Genomic DNA, 19,297 nt, shown 5'->3' on the forward strand with positions numbered 1-19,297 from the left:
AAGACGAAATAATTGGTATGATTGATGTACTCAACCTATTGAAAATCTATGAAGCATAAATCTAAATTACTAAAAAACTATTTAATAAAAGCAAATTTTGTGTTGATATACATAATAGTTTTTATAAATATTTGGTTTAACGTGTAAACGAAGCTCTTTTTCAAAAAATAATCTATCGAGGTTTTTGTGAGCAATCGTGTTTTTTGATGAAGTCAAAAACGAGCTAATAGACCGAAAATATACATATAAAAAAATTGCAGTTGTAAGTATTGTGTAAGTATATTTTAAATATTTTCTAAAATTGTAGTTTTCACTACGTACAGCGCCTTAATTACTTGTATCACTATCATTCCCTCGGTGATTGATTGAATTATCCATACGGTCGTGTGTTAATCTTTGGAATTATTTAATATTCTGTTTTTCCTTCCTCGTGTTTCCATTGCAAAACAGGATAATGTTATGTTCAGTTTATTGGACGACCGGAATGGCTAAGTGGTTAGGCACCTGACTACGAAGCTTGAGGTCCTGGGTTCGAATCCCGGCCGGGCAGATATTTGTGTGAATAACACGAATGTTGTTCTCGGGTCTTGGATGTTTAATATGTATTTAAGTATGTAGTATCTATATAAGTATGTTTATCCGTTGCCTAGTATCCATAGTACAAGCTTTGCTAGTTTGGGACTAGGTCAATTGGTGTCAAGTGTCCCATGATATTTTTATTTTATTTTATATTGATTAATGTTTTTTATTTAAGTATATACAGCCAAACAAAAACGGCATTTGCCGTAATTTTGTGACGATTTAGTGTTTTTCACGCGACATTCCCATAAGCCGTTAAAATACGAACGCATTGTAGTTTGGATTGACTAAGTAGCCAAAATAGCAAAATCCAACAAATCAAATCCAACGAGCTAGAGACTATAGTATAGAATAACAGATAAACTATTGTAACAATTCGCTATGGGTTAATTTTCCGATCATATACCTCAGTAACGATGTATAGCACTCTGATATCACGCTCTATGCGTCACTGCTTTTCAATAGGCATCGTCGGGTCATTCGAAACCCAATCAGCGGTCTTTTGCCATGCAAATCCTGTGCTTTGATCGGCTACGTCAATTAAGGCAGCTTTTCCACTATATGCTAAAAATGCTTCCATTTAGTATTGTTTGTTTTCTTAGCTGGTAATGTTAATTAGAGTAATATGCTGTTTTGCAGTATCGTAAGGACAAGCTTTTAAAGAAATGTGCGAAGTAGTTAAGCCGTAAGAAAAACTCCTCATCATGCCTCGGCACGAGTCAGCACCCGGCGCTACTACGAAAATCAAAGTTAAAAGAAAGAAAATACATTTATTCACAACACAAGACACAACAATATTATTAATTAGGTACAAATAAAGAACACAAAGATATGTGTCAAGTTCGTATCGTATCACTCTTGTATTAAATAATTTTAACGTCAGCGGGACGGCAAGATACTAAGTTCGAATTTGCACTTTATATTGTAGTAGTATAGGGCCTAGAGTGATTCTAGTTAGTCCTATGCCTTACTTACATGCTACCTACCTATACCTACCTATTACGTACCTAAGCCTGGGTTTGTTACTGACTTCAAAGTGATCAATCAGTAGGAAACCCGTACAGAAACATAGTAATAATGATTTATTCCGTTTAATTCTTCTTAAAAAAATCTGTATCTGTATCTTTTGGTTAACTTCGGTTTTTAAGTTGTTTTCGTTGTTTTTTTTTTTTGAAGTCGGTTGCCTATTTTGTTTTATAACTATATTCACTCATAATATTATAATATATAAATAGCACTTCGCCGAGTTCATGACGAGAGCTTCATATTTTCGTCCTGCAATATAGTGGACCGTAGTAAATTTTTGGTAAAGCTCTAATGCATCCATAACTTAGGGTATGTCCAAGTTATATCTTAGCTTACCTACTGGTAAGTTTATTAGTTTCAGCAAGAACCCTTGGTTTCAGTATGAAACTCAAGATAGAGTAAGTAGACTTTCTGTTTAGATAGTTCTTTTTTCTTAGATATATTTTTTGTCTTCTAGAATTACGTATCTTCAATTACGTATATAGCTAAAACACATTATTTAAATTCTTTATAATCTTCCTCGCCCTAATGTTGCTGAAAACACGTTAATAACCTTCAATTATTACCTACTGCTTCAAGAACTATTTTATAAGAATCATGTCTTAGCCTATAGTGGCTACCCTAGTGGTAATATAGTATGGTCTATGGTCTCTCAAGATGGCTGGCACCTTTGAGTTTTTCGGAATTCATGTTTCTTCCAATAACTTTTGCCATTTCAACTGACAAAAACAGCTGATGAACATTCAGCACAAGCAAGCAGCAAAGTTAGCCACTGGGTATTCAACCTAGTTCCAATATGGCGGGTGACGGACAGTTTCGTAACACTACTTCACGGCTAAATCTCCCATCTGTCATAACTTCATTATACACAGATTTAAAATTCAGTTCCAGTTGCAAGTTTGAAAATAGCTTTTAATATTTAAATACTATTGTCGAGATTCTTAGTAGGGTTACCACCAGAAGCGATGGGAAAATGTGGACACCGGGACACGAGTGTAACTGGGATTGCAGACGACGAGCACAATATGTTTTGGCGAGGCTAAAAACATGTTTGCCTTACGCACAGTAATTAATACTAGTGGGAAAGTAAATGAAAGGAAATGCTCTGCGCTTTATATCTGAGAGAAACACATATTATAATTTAAATCGTCGAAAAATGGTTAACGAACATTAGCTAATACTTGCAATCCCATAAGAAGGAGGACTTTATTCTATTTTACGTTTGTTACCTCAGAATTTAGTCAATTATAAACCAATTTAGAAAAATATTTTTTTGTTTGGGAAAGTAGGCAGTAAGCCTCCCGTTTGATCCCATTTAGTTTTTTTATTGTTACAATTATGTTATATTTTTACGTTTTAGTAACGTTATTACGGAGTGCTAGGCCCAGGGTAAATCGGAAGTGTACGCTCTATATATTGCCAGACGAAAAATAAGACGCCAAAATACCAAACGAGAAGCGTAATTTCGAGTGAGTAATGATGGTGCTTTACGGAGAACGGGGTGTAAGGCACGACCGCCGCTGCCGCCAAAAGATGAAGTGACTAAGTACGAGCTATATATGCCACTTAAGCCAGACGACGTAACTGTCAATGTGTCATTCCGATGTTGCCGACCACGACAGACTAGGTGGTCGTTTTGTCTAGCGATCGGGCGCTTGCGATCGTAATCACCGTCCCTTTCTACTACATGTTCATGCCGCTTCCAATCAGGCTATGTCCAATAGGAGTTGTCCTGCGGCTGGTATGATGATGATAATGATGAACTACACGTATAAGCGGCTACGTGTCATATAGACGTATTTCATGCAAAACCAACCCTAAAGGAGCGGCCACACCGTTGCTTAAAAAACGGTGACGGTACGGAATCGCAGTGACGCATCGATGCGCACCGTTTTTATTGCACGCTCTCCACACCGCTGCTCAAAATTCGCAAATGGTGCGAAATCGCAGTGACGTGCCGTAAACATCAGGAATTTACCGCATGCTCTCCACCAAAAGTCGTGACGTTTGCGGCACGTCACTGCGATGCCGCTCCGTCTGCGTATTTTAAGCAGCAGTGTGGCGGGCATGCGATAAAAACGGTGCGCATACGATGCGTCACTGCGATTCCGTACCGTCACCGTTTTTTAAACAGTGGTGTGGCCTCTCGCAGACGTAAATAAACATACTCGATATGTCACAGATCCGACTGTACCAACACGACACAAGTTGCTAACACGTTTGAAACTATACGGTAATCAAAAGATTGTAGTTTAAGAAATATCATATAATTTTTAGAGTGACGGACATGACATCCTTTAGCCTCACAAAAACCCCAAAGGGGTTTAAAAACGGGACTTTCCTTACAAACCCTAAATGGGTGGGAACCGTGGTGGTGAGTGAACCTGCGACAATCGGTGGCCATATTGGGAGCGCTACGCGTGCGCGGGTGGCCTCTTGTTTTCTAATGGCCAATGAGAATGACTAATGTTGAGACTGTTATACACTGTCTTACTGAGAGATTCTTTGGCTTATCAAAGGTTCTTTTGAATCATTTAACTCTGCCGCTGAAAACTTAATTAAAATTAATCCGACTAAATATATAGGTCATAGGTGGACTTGCACACTTGCACGGGCGGGGTTGAGTTAACTATGTAACTCCGAGTTAAGTCCCAAACACAGGGTTAAGTAGGTAGTGCCAAAGAGTATGAGTCTGCACTCAATAGATTGCCCTTTAAAAATGTTAAACGCGCGCGAAGTCGCTTGGTAAATACTAGTAATAGCTATATCTAGTTCCAACCACGAAGACGCGTGATTTTGTCCAAATTAGCCATTAATGACATTGTAATATTGTAATACGAACCACGGCACGCGTTATCGTGAATGACTCTACCTATAGAATATAGATATCAAAAGTATCGCTGTGTATTAAAAACGTGGTGTGCATTTAAAATTGCATTGTTTGAGCTTTAATTTGAGAGACGCAAAAAATACAAATGTAACCACGGAATGTAACAGTCGTACTGAAATTTAAATGTGCGTACTAGCTAGGCTGTGGTCCAAATGGTTTTTGGCAGATTCCACCAATAACAGATACGCCCAAATGCTATGCTGCTGTAAAAAAAAACTTTATTCAATTGTTTATTAATTTTGACATTACGCTTACTAAATAGGCTGAAATATGCATGGCGAAAAAATAGTACTTCTTAATCAGGAAGCGTAACTCAGAACAATCCACGTACAAAAAAACTGAAAAGCAAAAAATTAAACCTTTTTCTCCTTCCTCTCCTATTAAGGCACTAGTTTGAAGTCGGTGCCTCAGCACTAGCCAGGAGGAGTGATAGAAGCCCATCAGGTAGACGAATATATAAGTAGTGAGGGATACGACGGCTCCAGATCATTTTTTTTGGTCCAAAATGGCGATTTTGGGGCGGGTCCAATCCTAAAAAAAAAAAAAAAAAAAAAAAAAAAAAGGAAACACCCCCCCACTTGGAGCGATTGGACGAGGTCTGAGAACGCTCCGCCCACTCCTTCCTGTACATATGTACTTCACTTCTGGGACAATGGCAACTCCGAAGCACCTAATCATAAAAGGTTCGACCCGCGAACAATACAAGCCGGGCGAACAATAGGCGCTCATTGTCCCTTTACCTGCTCTCGGCTCTGGCGCTAGCTCTATTGTTCCACTCACCTGACTACCGTACCTTTTTTCATTCACTTGTTTCCTTTTACTACCTGGGTTCGCCGCACCTCTTGAGTTTTTCGAAATTCATTTGTGGCATTACATTTGAAATTTACCACGTGTTTTACGGTGGAGGAAAACATCGTGAGGAAACCTGCTCAAACCTGCGAAGCAATTCAATGGTGTGTGTGTGTGAAGTTCCAAATCAATTTCGTAACTTTAAGGAATAGCATAAATCTAACCTAACCTAAACCTATCTTTTAGCAATATAATATATACTGAGCGGCAAAAAAATCTGGTCCTCAAATATATGCAATAATAGGTAATTTTGTATGTGGAGTGGGCCAAATTTTGTGCCGCTGAGTATATGAGAAATAGTAAACTATTAAGATTGAAATTAAGAAGTTCGTAAAGTTTGTGGGCGTCGGCTTCACATTAATGCTTTTCATTAGTACTTTATCAAACAAATCGTTATCTTATATTGTTAAAGCACATACATACATACTTACTTTATGTTTTGAGTTATACCTACACTTAATGTTTTATTTAATTACTCCTGTCTTTTTCGTCATACGATGCCAGTCTTAAAAATGCTGGTTTAAACTTGTACTATAAGCCATCAGCGTCTTTATAACGCACGTTGAAACTTTTAAAATTCTCATCTAAGACATCTCCAAATGCAGGTTTGAACTTGAAGGATCTAAGTGCATACACAGTGAATGATTCATGGTTTCCCTTTTACCAAACCACCCAACGTGCACCGTCTTCTATTGTTAAAATTTAATTACTTCGTTTCTATTGACCATGCGCCGCCTTTCACAAAAAAATGCTGGTTTGTAAAGGTCCGATCCTCTCCTTTGTTCACCGGCATCCTTTGTGTGTACCCACCTCGGAAATATGCCATGCACAAGTCTAAACTTGCAAGATTTCATTGCGTATAAAAGGAAGTTTAAACCATTCCGCTTCATATCGTCTCAAAGAATTCATACGACAAGATCTCCGTCCAAGCGAGTCGTCGCGTAGTGTAAAAAGTTCAGTGTTTGGTTGATATACCTAGCAGTGTTTCGTTGGTCGAAGCGAGTCGTCGCGAAGTGTAAAAAGTTCAGTGTTTGGTTGATATACCTAGCAGTGTTTCGTTGCTGATATGGATGTAAGTAAGCTCTTGTTTTCATTGTATTTGGACCTGTTTGTTTTAATTTTTGTTTGATTGATATTTTTTACTATGTATCTCTGTGTTTCCTTAGGTACCATCTAACTCAACTTTGTAGCATTGTTTAAAATATCGTTTTTTTTTCATTGTTATAGCTGACTGAAGAAAACACATTTAAGCACTATTATTATCCAGAGAATCACGATGAACTCAGCGATGACGGCGAAGGAACATTAGCTTTCAAAGTAAAGAGGGCAATCGCCAAGAACAAAAGACCTAATAACAGTATTCACGGATTCTTTGAAAAGCGCAAGAAAAAGAAGGTTCCCAAAAACTCTTCGACTGTTAGTCAAGCCACTGCAGATGGTGTTGCTTTTATCAAAGCAAACCAAGACGAATCAGCTTACGCATCACACCTCATTAAAATCGAGGTGTATGATATAGACAAGATTAAGAACATTCCCCCGACAGAACAATGGAAACATGCCGAAGTCCGTGTTAAATATTACGCCCACTCCGAAGAAGATGAACACGTTCAACAGACCAGAGACGTCATCTACAACATCACTAAGCTATTGGCAGCAAAAAGTGATTGTGTTAATTTCGTTTTAGACAATCAAAAATAATTTCTACTTAATTTCTTTCGGTTACCTGCTTAACTTCTGACTATCCTTTTCTTGTGAAACACTCTCATTGTTTCGTTTGTGGAGGCAAAGTAATAATGTAAATTGTTGGTTTGAATAAATTTTTAAAAACTTAATTTTTTGTATTATTTAATCTGTATCTGTGTACCACAACATATTTCCCTTGAAAATCCGCCTTTTAAATTTTAGGATTGAAGTAAAACAAAAAATAGATTAATAAAAAATTTATTACATAAAAAATGAATTAAACATATTTCTTATAATAAGATCATTACATAAAGAATTTTCAGAAAATAGGCTTTGAAAATCATACATAGTTTTTCCTTTATTCTTAAAATACAGATAAACTAAACAATATTCACCGCAAACTGAGGTAAAAGGATTTTGAAATGATTTGTGGTTATAAAACCACCTCTTGGCATTTCTCTTTAAAAACCTCTTATGATAACCTTCTGGTTGTCGACCAAATGAATCAAAGTATTCTCCAACACCGTTAATATCAATGTAAATGGCAATCCAATGAGAACCAGGCTTGTAATCTGGATCCAAATTGCTGATAAGATAAATAGGTAGTTGAACAAACAAAGGCATTTTGTTAGCGGCAAAAACATTTGATTTTATGTTCAAATTAATTTTACTCATAAAATATTCTATTTCCGATGTATCCATTATAGACTACGGTATAGATGTGATAGATTTAGTATACAGCTGTCTTATTTAACTATTGTAATCAACAGTTATATCTCGGTTTTTATTAATTTCTACAACATTATCAAACTCTGCATAAACAACACAATTAAGAGTTGTGTTAAAGCTGTCTCAAAACGGACCTCTAATCTAACACTACCATGTCTAACTAAATTCCAATGTGAACTTGAACTGGCTGAAAGATCTGGAGTTAAGTCAAAAGCTAATAAACAATATCCCCCTCCATATCCTTCTCTTGCTATTTCATTACCTTCATTCAAAAAATGGATACCAGTACCAGAAAACAATGTATGATAAGTGGATACGATCAGCCCATCTTTGAACGAGGGTTGTAATGTTTTTGAAGGAACCTGTTGTCCATCAACGTATAAGCTAAATGAATTTATCCCATGATTATCAAATCATTTTAAGAGTTCTCTGAAACCTTTCCACTATGCTAGCTTTAATATCAGGATTATTAGTAGTATAATAATTAATATTTCTACTTTTAAAGTACTGTTGTACAGCTTTTGAAACAAACTCTGTACCTTTATCAGATTAATATGGCGAGGAGTGGCATTAGCTTCTGTAAAAATGCTATCAAAACAGGATTTAACAACTTCAGGTTTTTTACTCTTCATTGCTCGCGCAAAAGCATATTTACTAAACACGTCAATAACACAAAGAATATATTTGTATCCATCATTATATTGAGCATAAGTACGCATATCACTTAGATCAGCTTGCCAGAGTTCATTATAATTAGATAATATGTACCTGTTTCTAGTAAACCTTCTGTGAACAGGTTTATGTAATGTGTACGTTTCCTGAGACTGCAGCCATCTTTTTACTTCCTTTTTACTCATTTTACCTTTCATCTCCTTCGCCAACTTATTGATGCTACTGTATCCGGCAGGATTGGACACATCGTAGTAAATCCTGTGAATATCTAATAGGGGGTCCATCTTTCCCAATCTAATTTCTTTTTTTTCGAATCACGTGTTCTACTAGAAATAGGTGTAGATGCGTTTTCCGCTAATGATGAATTTCTTGCAATTGTAGACGAAAATGGTGTGTCGAGCTCCTTTAATTCCCTCTCTCCAAGAGATTTTTTAAAAAATTCTGCGTTAGTGGGTTACCTATACAAGATGCAGGCACTCTTATTTCTTTTAAAATTAAGGTGAATTCTTCCCATCCCTTTGGTTTTGTACGTTTAAGAGGTCTAATCACATCGTTTACTAGATCAACAATATTAGTATTTGGGATGGTGTGGTTGTTTAATACAACTTCCCCTCCAGGCTTCCACCAAATTTTTTTTTTATGAAGCATAATGTTATCCAGTAAAGTTTTGGTTTTCTGTTTGTAAGATTTCGGTACTCTCTCTATGATATGAGATGGAGTAAATTCCAAAGGATAATGTTGAGTCGGTGTGTCAGGTGGTGGGGTGGTATCAAGTTCTGGTAAGATCGGATTTAAAGCTGTATCATTATTAACATTTTCCTCCTTTTTTAGCTCTGGGACTAAATCTTTGTGGTCGTTGTTGCGGTGGTCAAATTCATCCGTGACTATAGGTATTTTAAAAGGTTTTCGATCTGCTTCAGCAAAATGCAAAAATCGTTGTAGTGCTTGGGAATACAATGCCCATTTTTCACGATCATCCATTTTACCTTTAAGTATTTTTTGCATCTCCCTATCTAGACGAGATGATGAGTTTTCAGTTAGATTTTCATTGTGTTTAAGTCTTTCAACGAAATCTTGCTCCACTAATAGCATTTTTTTCATATTCTCCATTTTGATTATGTTATAGAGTTAAATAAAGCACTTAAAACTGCGCCTAATATAAGAGGTAGAAAAGCACCGCCCTTTTGAATGATAATGGTTTTTCTAAGTTTTTGTTTTCCCTTTGAAACTAATTTTCGCAATATATTTTTATGTTTATTTAATTTTAATTTTTCTTCTTTTTCCAATGGAATTTTCCCTTTTAAAACATTATAAATACACTCACATATAATGTTTATTTCATCATCATCACAAGCTTTAAGCAATGCTGTGCGATATTTTGGTTTGAGTACTTGCAGCGCTTCTAGTAAATGTTTATATGTGCTCACACTCTCGGACATCATTTAGAACTGACCAAAACCAGTTGACTCTTGCCATATTTAAATCCTTTTTTAGGAATATACACTGTGCAATATTTATCGGATGGAAATATTTTAGTTTTGAAACGACATAAGTCATCAGTATTTTGTTTCAGATCAATCATTAGGTAACCATGAGCATCTTTGGTGGCATCTTTGTAGGCTTCATCTACGAACTTTGAGTTTTCAGGGCAAACTTGTCGTGACAAGTAACGTATTTGAGTTTTGTCTCTAGGATTTTTAAAATATATAATGTAACTTGTGTTTAGCGAGATGTCACGCTGGCCTTTTCCCTGGTGAAATAAATTTTGTGTAATATAAAACACGCTTAAGTTTCTATGATGACTACCTTTCGTGAAAATGTCAACGATCCGTCCATCTGCCTCTCTCATCAAATCATCGATTATAAGAAGTTTAGGTTGCTTCCCGTCGAACATGTTGATATCAGGTATACCCTGACTATAATTTACATTGTCCAGGTTGTACAAAGGTTGCATTTCATCATAACACCAAATTACTTCCGAAAAATCTACGTCGCATATTATTTTACAATCCTTTAAAAAGTTTGTGACAAAGTTTGATTTTCCACAACCACTTGGACCAGCTACTATGGCCGTGAAAGGATGACAAAAGTGAATCATTATTTATTATGTTATGCAAGGAAACACGTGCCGATTTCAAAAGGTCTTCGTCACAAATGATAGAAGTTAAAATTCAGATATGGTTATATAGTTATAGGTAACAAAAGCAAAGAAACAAACAATATTTTTTATCTTTTATTGAAACTACCAGCGCTTCGGAAAGACCATCATTGCCAAGAAGAATGCGCCGCAAGAAACTTGGCAGTAATTTTTTTCTTCTTTCAAAAAATCTATAGTAGGATACACATTTTTTGTCTTATCAGTAGTGCATGCACAAATATTACAAAACCTTTTTTATTTTTTTTATATATATGTACAATGAAACCAATTTTTATCGTCTTATCGCTAGTGCATGCGCAACAATTACAAAACCTTATAAGTATATAAGTACAATGAAAATAAATTTTTATATCACTAGTATCATCACATATTGTACAGAAAGTAATATTAAAATTGAATGTTCTTTAATCTATTATGTCCCCAAGCAAGCGTGTCAGTTGAATTTGGCAACAAATATCGTTTCGTGTCGCAGTGTGATAATGATATTTTATTTATTTTTTGAGTAAATATTACATGTTTGATTGATCTGAACCGCATCATTTCACACAACAGTTTTTTACTATTGAATAAACAGTCTTTATAGTCTTCCATACATAATTTTTTGGTAACACATTTATTGACACCTTTTGCTTTTGCTATTATAGTACTTTGTACGTCCATTGCGTACATTTTTGATCGAAGACCAACAAATTCTTTAAAAATTTTGCCGTTATTTTCATCTTTGAAGAATCCCAATTGTTTTTTATTCACTAATGGAAAACCGTATACATTGTCCGGAGGATAGTCAGAGGTATCAAAGTGCGATACCAAATCTGGCTTTATATCAGCGTACAAGTTTTCTGTAAATATCTGATAAACCAGACTGTCCGTGTCTGTATAGAGCAATTTAAGATTGTTTTTGAATTTAGTTTTCATGAAATCATAATGAAAGTTATACATTAACGTTTTTGACAAATCGAGTACGCAAAATCCTAGGTAAATAGGTTTGTTGTACAAAACTTTTGTTTTTTTCAGTTGAACTGCAACCAAATTTTCGGAAAATATAGATAAACTGTGAAATTCTGGTTTTGCAATTAAAGATTCAACGCCTTCAGTTTTTCCGCGATTTGTCCAGTGGTTCCGTAATTTTACATTAACTCTTTTATTTACATTTTCCATCGTTTTGCCAAACACGGAATTGTTCATTAACTTAAAGAAGTCCTTTTCAAAATCTGTTTTGGCCATAGAACGCATACGTGTGTTCAAATCTATGTATGGTTTCAACCACGGTTTCTGCTCAAACTTTAAAACTCTATGAATTTTAACTAAACTTAACCCCGATTCTAAGCATTGTTTAAGGTTTCTATAGTGAATGACATAATTTGTTTTGTTATGCAAATTAGGAATCAGCTTTTTGTCTTTAGAGCCGCCTAAACACACATTTTCCGGACAGAATGGTAAATCAGAATGTAAATCATGTAAGTTATTAGGATATTCCAAATCAACTTCCAAAATGTACCCATGTTCAGCGTCATCAGGTACTTTAAAATTTGTATTCACATCCACCCATTCAAACTTGCCTGTGGGAAGACATTGTGACATTGCCCAACCGTACAGATTATTTGCATCGAGATACATCAGAAATGATGATGGCAAAGTTCGATCATATTCAGGCATAAATATATTATTTGCTTTTGCATGTCTGTTACTACATTGGGAAATGCCGCCTCTTATATTATTTGCTATAAAAGTAATTTTGTCGATATCAGTTAGAAGTTCTAAATTGATTTTGGTGTACATTAACATGGCGTCCCAACTTAGACCCGGTGCTGTATAATAATGAGCAGGATCCAATCCATATGTTTCCATACAAACATTTCTAAAATTTTCAAATACATCCGCTAATAACAAAACGTCTGTTTTTAAATAAAGGTTTGAATAGTCTCCCATATTTTGACAATTAAAGTGATTCCATACATCACAGGCATGTTGGTAATCATTTTTTGAAATATTGACATCATTTAATGAGCTGTAAAAAGCTTTATATTCGGGAAGGCTAGTTAATTTTAATGATTCTATAGATGTCATATGTTCATATGGGTATACCCTTTTCTTAATAAACGTTTAAAGTCTTGTTCGCAGGGGAAATTTAGCCGAAGTTCTTGAAACTGTTCAGGTAGTAAATTTTTGGTTAATTTATCAAGACTACTACTCATAAATTTAAAAGAATCAAGAAATTTTAATTTCATAGTACGATTATTATTAATATTTAATTGCTTCGAAAAAGCAATATATTTCTCTTTGTTTTGCGGAATAATTTCTATGTTACCCTCTTCAAATCCCAGTCCATGTACTAGAAAATGGGCGTCATAGTTACTTAAATTGTGTAAAAACACAGGTACAAAATTTGGGGTTCGATATTTCTTAGAACAAGACGGGTGAGCTACTCCTTCAAAAGCACCAGTATGATGGTTGTAAGAAACGAATAATTCACCATTTAAATTATTTTGACAGATGTAGCACGTTTTACTTTGGGCGATGGTTACTTTATCTTGTTCCGTTAAAGGCAAAGGACTTTTTACAAAAGTGTTCTTCTTGCAAATGTTCTCTAAATCTCGTTTAATAAATTTCATGAATGATTCTGCACAATTTTCACCTGTATATGTCCTATATACAGACAAAGTATTATCATATGAACATTTTATATAGTATCCGAAACTATACACCTTATGTTCCTGAATATTAGTTGTCGAAGATTTACTTGGATCGTTTGTGCAAGTATTAATAGGCTTTAAAAATGCTTCGAAATCTGCGTATACAACAAATGGGAGCCTCAATTTACGATCGTAATTATTAAATGATATTTCGCTAGATGGAACTAATTCATTAAACCAGTTTCTTTTGGCTACGTTTTGAGAGGGCAAGTTTGTACAGACGTGGAAACAATCATGATCTTGATGTTTCTGCAAATTTTCACGTGATTTGAAATAAATTAAACATCCATCACAAATAAAGATTGCATGTTCTGATGATGTCATTTGTTTTGATACTAATCTCGAAAGACTTTTTATGTAGCAATAATGTCCGTTAGTACCTTGATTTATGTACAGCAAGTTTAAATGGGTGGCTTTCCTACTTTTTGTTAAGTGTAATGGACCAACTACCTTATTTTGTTTGCTTTCTGAGTCGTACTCCAAACCAAAGACATTAATGCTTAGATTGTTCAGCATTTCAAATTTATGGATATCGTTTATTTTAATTGGGAAAGAAAGATTATCAAATTTTAATTTATTCCTGTGAGATATATATGATGCAACCCTGTTCGCGTTGTTATTAGGTGCATATAACCCTGATAATACAGCCCAACGAAAACACTCATGATCTTTGTTTTGGACGTTTATAATTGCATTTTTGTTCTTTATATCTTTTGGTAAATCTATGTAAGATGAACCACGTAATGGATTGAATTTATTCACATTCATGTCTAAATAGTTTATTTTTGTTAGACTCCACCCGCTGTCTTTTTTTTCGAAATTGGTTACTTTATTTATAATTTCGTTTGCAAGTAATGAAAATATGTAGTCTTTAGAATCACCTTTGCAAACAACATAATTAAACGTTTGAAAATCGAATGTATTATTTAATTGCTTAGTTTGTTGTGTAAAGTCGGCATGAAGTATAAAATTTACCTTTACTACAAAGTGCTCTGCTATGGATTGATCAAATAATGTAAATATTTTGTCTTTAATGTTTTCTAAAAATAATCTCGGTGTTTCTAACGGTTGATTTGCAATTGAATCTGATGCAATTCTGTACGTAACTACCCTATTCCCAAACGCGCTTTCAATTATCTGAACATTTTTAAATTCTCTGCTGATACTTAATACATTATTTTTGTGAGTATTACTTTTTAAATGATTTGTATAATATTTTCGCGATACTGACACATGACACACAGAACATTCAATATTATCATTAATTTCTGTACTCACATTTTGATTTGAAGACGATGCGGTTGACGTAGATGTGAAGCTGGCTGGTGGGTTAGAGCGTATTTTCTTTGCCTTAACTGGAGTCTTTTTGGTCGATTTAGATGACCTTCTTTTTACACCGCATCCTCCTAGTTCAGCTTGCAAAAATCTGTAAAAAATAAATTAATCATTAATATTAATATATATAAACTGTAAAACACACCGAAGGTAAATTTATATGTAAACTAACTCTTTTCATGTTTACAAAGTAAACAGTATGCTTGCATTGGAAATACACCATCAATTACATCAGATGCCTCAGATTCTTCCATGTTATAATTGTGTCCATTGCATGGTGTAAAATATGGAATAAAATCCAGATCTTCTAACCATGTTACCGGTAAAACTTTATTTAAAAACCACATTCGAATGTAACGATGGAATTTACTCAAAATTAGAGATTTGTCTAAACTTGCAACTTCGTTTAGCGATAAGTCCAAATTGAAATACATTTTAAACAAAATTCGTAAAATGCAATCGCCGGCACGGTCACAATGGTTGAAGTGGCAAGGAGACTCGGTTTTTATACCCAAGGGTGCCACCCCTTCCTAAAGTCGCTAACATCAAACAAGTTTCAACGCGACGCTCGTCTTGACAATGCTGTCCAAACATGAAAAAATAGTACAATTATCACAAAAATAGTAACTTACGTTTTGAAATATTCTTGCTCGACTTTTTCGCATAGCTCGTACAAGTCCTGATCTTCAACTAGTTGGTCAAGTTGTTGATCGAAGAAACTGCAGCTCTGCGTATCCATGAGAATGTTTTTGGAAACGTGGTATTTTAAGTGAGACCGACTTCTATTTATACCAGCCAAGCTCAACCTTAAAGATTACACGCACCGTTTTGCTATTGTATAGCAGGCAAAAATGTTTAGATATGAAACAATACAACAAAATATCGGCGGACTAAGTAAAAGAAAAAAAGGTTTTACATTATTACTTTGCCTCCACAAACGAAACAATGAGAGTGTTTCACAAGAAAAGGATAGTCAGAAGTTAAGCAGGTAACCGAAAGAAATTAAGTAGAATTTATTTTTTATTGTCTAAAACGAAATTAACACAATCACTTTTTGATGCTAACTGCTTTGTGATGTTGTAGATCACGTCTCTGGTCTGTTGAACGTGTTCATCTTCTTCGGAGTGGGCGTAATATTTAACACGGACTTCGGCATGTTTCCATTGTTCTGTCGGGGGAATGTTCTTAATCTTGTCTATATCATACACCTCGATTTTAATGAGGTGTGATGCGTAAGCTGATTCGTCTTGGTTTGCTTTGATAAAAGCAACACCATCTGCAGTGGCTTGACTAACAGTCGAAGAGTTTTTGGGAACCTTCTTTTTCTTGCGCTTTTCAAAGAATCCGTGAATACTGTTATTAGGTCTTTTGTTCTTGGCGATTGCCCTCTTTACTTTGAAAGCTAATGTTCCTTCGCCGTCATCGCTGAGTTCATCGTGATTCTCTGGATAATAATAGTGCTTAAATGTGTTTTCTTCAGTCAGCTATAACAATGAAAAAAAAAACGATATTTTAAACAATGCTACAAAGTTGAGTTAGATGGTACCTAAGGAAACACAGAGATACATAGTAAAAAATTATCAATCAAACAAAAATTAAAACAAACAGGTCCAAATACAATGAAAACAAGAGCTTACTTACATCCATATCAGCAACGAAACACTGCTAGGTATATCAACCAAACACTGAACTTTTTACACTTCGCGACGACTCGCTTCGACCAACGAAACACTGCTAGGTATATCAACCAAACACTGAACTTTTTACACTACGCGACGACTCGCTTGGACGGAGATCTTGTCGTATGAATTCTTTGAGACGATATGAAGCGGAATGGTTTAAACTTCCTTTTATACGCAATGAAATCCTACAAGTTTAGACTTGTGCATGGCATATTTCCGAGGTGGGTACACACAAAGGATGCCGGTGAACAAAGGAGAGGATCGGACCTTTACAAACCAGCATTTTTTTGAGAAAGGCGGCGCATGGTCAATAGAAACGAAGTAATTAAATTTTAACAATAGAAGACGGTGCACGGTGGGTGGTTTGGTAAAAGGGAAACCATGAATCATTCACTGTGTATGCACTTAGATCCTTCAAGTTCAAACCTGCATTTGGAGATGTCTTAGATGAGAATTTTAAAAGTTTCAACGTGCGTTATAAAGACGCTGATGGCTTATAGTACAAGTTTAAACCAGCATTTTTAAGACTGGCATCGTATGACGAAAAAGACAGGAGTAATTAAATAAAACATTAAGTGTAGGTATAACTCAAAACATAAAGTAAGTATGTATGTATGTGCTTTAACAATATAAGATAACGATTTGTTTGATAAAGTACTAATGAAAAGCATTAATGTGAAGCCGACGCCCACAAACTTTACGAACTTCTTAATTTCAATCTTAATAGTTTACTATTTCTCATATACTCAGCGGCACAAAATTTGGCCCACTCCACATACAAAATTACCTATTATTGCATATATTTGAGGACCAGATTTTTTTGCCGCTCAGTATATATTATATTGCTAAAAGATAGGTTTAGGTTAGGTTAGATTTATGCCATTCCTTAAAGTTACGAAATTGGCAGGGGAAAGTTTGATGATTGAATTGATTTGGAACTTCACACACACCATTGAATTGCTTCGCAGGTTTGAGCAGGTTTCCTCACGATGTTTTCCTCCACCGTAAAACACGTGGTAAATTTCAAATGTAATGCCACAAATGAATTTCGAAAAACTCAAGAGGTGCGGCGAACCCAGGTAGTAAAAGGAAACAAGTGAATGAAAAAAAGGTACGGTAGTCAGGTGAGTGGAACAATAGAGCTAGCGCCAGAGCCGAGAGCAGGTAAAGGGACAATGAGCGCCTATTGTTCGCGCGGCTTGTATTGTTCGCGGGTCGAACCTTTTATGATTAGGTGCTTCGGAGTTGCCATTGTCCCAGAAGTGAAGTACATATGTACAGGAAGGAGTGGGCGGAGCGTTCTCAGACCTCGTCCAATCGCTCCAAGTGGGGGGTGTTTCCTTTTTTTTTTTTTTTTTTTTTTTTTTTTTTAGGATTGGACCCGCCCCAAAATCGCCATTTTGGACCAAAAAAAATGATCTGGAGCCGTCGTATCCCTCACTACTAATTGTAAACAGTAAGTTCGTGTTCGCCATTCGTGCCTTTGCTTCGCGTCCGTAAACCGCACCAGACGCAAGCGCGCGAATCGCAAAGCGAGGCGCGAGGCGAATAGCGAGCGTACTGTTTACATAATGCGTTGTAAATGCGGCTTCAGCGTCTCGTTGTGATTGCTCAGTTCGTTTAAGTAGAACCAAATTTAAAGCGGTCATTTTTTTTTTTTGTAGTGAGAGGGATGGGGAAGCCATGCCCAATAGTGGACGTCCTATGGCTTGATATGAATGAGATGATTGTAGAGGAGCATTACTATTTAAGAGTTATTATTCGTAGGGACCACTTAGTGAGCGCCATTAAAATAACATATAATTACAATTTTGACACTCAAAGCGACTTGATGTGTCTGGTTTGATTCAGTATACCATCATGCGATGCTGCTTTAGGAGCCGTGATGACATTTATTGTTTTCGAAAGGCTTCCGTGCCGCACAATTTTAAATTACGAAATGAAAATTCGATTAACAGTTGACATAATTTGTGGTGGAAGGCGGATGCGGCAGCGGAAACGACGTCACGGTCCAGGGGATCCGCGGACCATGGGGTGACGTCATGGGACCGCCGCAGACGGATATTCACCATACAAAACTAGTTATACTGCACTGCAGCGGAAAAATGCCGAGGTATTTTTTTGTGATGAATTCAAATTAACATAAAGTCGCCCCTTTGTGGAGTCCTATGTCGTAGAATGGATGGAGCCTATTTTCATTATAAGTAAGTAGGGCCTTTGGAAAAAGTGGCAGTGGAAAAGGTATTAGGTTAAAAAAATGCACTGTTGCAGTATTGAAAGATTATAAGTAGATACAGGATTATATATTAACTAAAAAGTGAATTTTTTTTATGCAATATTATGAATGACAAGTGCTACAAATATGCATGAAACTGTCAAAATATGCAACATACAACATACATAATCTAGTAGACGTTTTCAATAGATATTGACGTTACGAGAGAAGATAGAAATGTTCAGTAAGTACTAAACCAGTGTCTTCAATCACTCAAAACATACTAGTAAGTGGAAAAAATGATCGTTCTACGTCCCCTGAGGTAACTTATGCTTCTGGTAATGATCGTTTACCATCCTACCCAGAAAATTGTAGTGAAAATATACATCATCACAAGATTTTAGGTAAAAATGTGAAAAAAAACCGATGAAAACGGGCCAAATATCCAAATGTATATGCAATTTAACACTAGGGGTACCTGTAGAAGGCGATCCAGTAAAGGTCTAATATTTACAGTGAACTAGCGCTACAAAATATTATCAGTTCAAGAGTAGGTATCATATGATTTTTCAAGGTGACTACACTTTGATCTGCAAAGATAAAATCGCTGAATAGATTGTTGTTCAGATTCGTCTGCTATTTTTAGGTGTAAATACTGTTTTTTTACGAAACAAGCGTATCCAAATAGTGGAGAATCGCCAGGGCGCGGTAATAACAATAGGTAAAACGTTGCCATAACACTCATTTATTAATTATTTAGGTATTCACCAACTGGTTCTCAGAACT

The 19,297-nt window shown here is 35.6% G+C and overlaps 3 protein-coding genes across 5 annotated transcripts in view; 2 read left to right on the forward strand and 1 right to left on the reverse strand.

Annotated features, from left to right (window-relative positions):
• The window catches only part of LOC141431998 (acyl-CoA Delta-9 desaturase-like), a 58,480-nt gene that overhangs the window by 13,264 nt on the left and 25,919 nt on the right, over window positions 1-19,297 (forward strand). The window lies entirely within an intron of this gene.
• LOC141431589 (uncharacterized) lies at window positions 5,075-7,176 on the forward strand. The gene is made up of 2 exons (XM_074092765.1): window positions 5,075-6,416; window positions 6,572-7,176. The coding sequence occupies exons 1-2, from the start codon at window positions 6,411-6,413 to the stop codon at window positions 7,040-7,042; spliced, it is 477 nt and encodes a 158-aa protein (XP_073948866.1). The 5' UTR covers window positions 5,075-6,410; the 3' UTR covers window positions 7,043-7,176.
• LOC141431989 (uncharacterized) lies at window positions 10,724-17,626 on the reverse strand. Of its 2 annotated transcripts, XM_074093329.1 has the most exons (3): window positions 16,256-17,626; window positions 15,247-16,098; window positions 10,724-14,705 (listed from the first exon to the last, which is right to left on the reverse strand). In XM_074093329.1, the coding sequence occupies exons 2-3, from the start codon at window positions 15,351-15,353 to the stop codon at window positions 12,650-12,652; spliced, it is 2,163 nt and encodes a 720-aa protein (XP_073949430.1). In that variant the 5' UTR covers window positions 15,354-16,098; window positions 16,256-17,626; the 3' UTR covers window positions 10,724-12,649. The 2 variants fall into 2 exon arrangements, with proteins under 2 accessions (XP_073949430.1, XP_073949431.1); XM_074093330.1 differs by lacking the exon at window positions 10,724-14,705 and having other exon boundaries at window positions 15,356-16,098.

This window comes from Choristoneura fumiferana, chromosome 10 (assembly GCF_025370935.1).
Source record: "Choristoneura fumiferana chromosome 10, NRCan_CFum_1, whole genome shotgun sequence".
Taxonomy (NCBI): Eukaryota; Metazoa; Arthropoda; class Insecta; order Lepidoptera; family Tortricidae; genus Choristoneura; species Choristoneura fumiferana.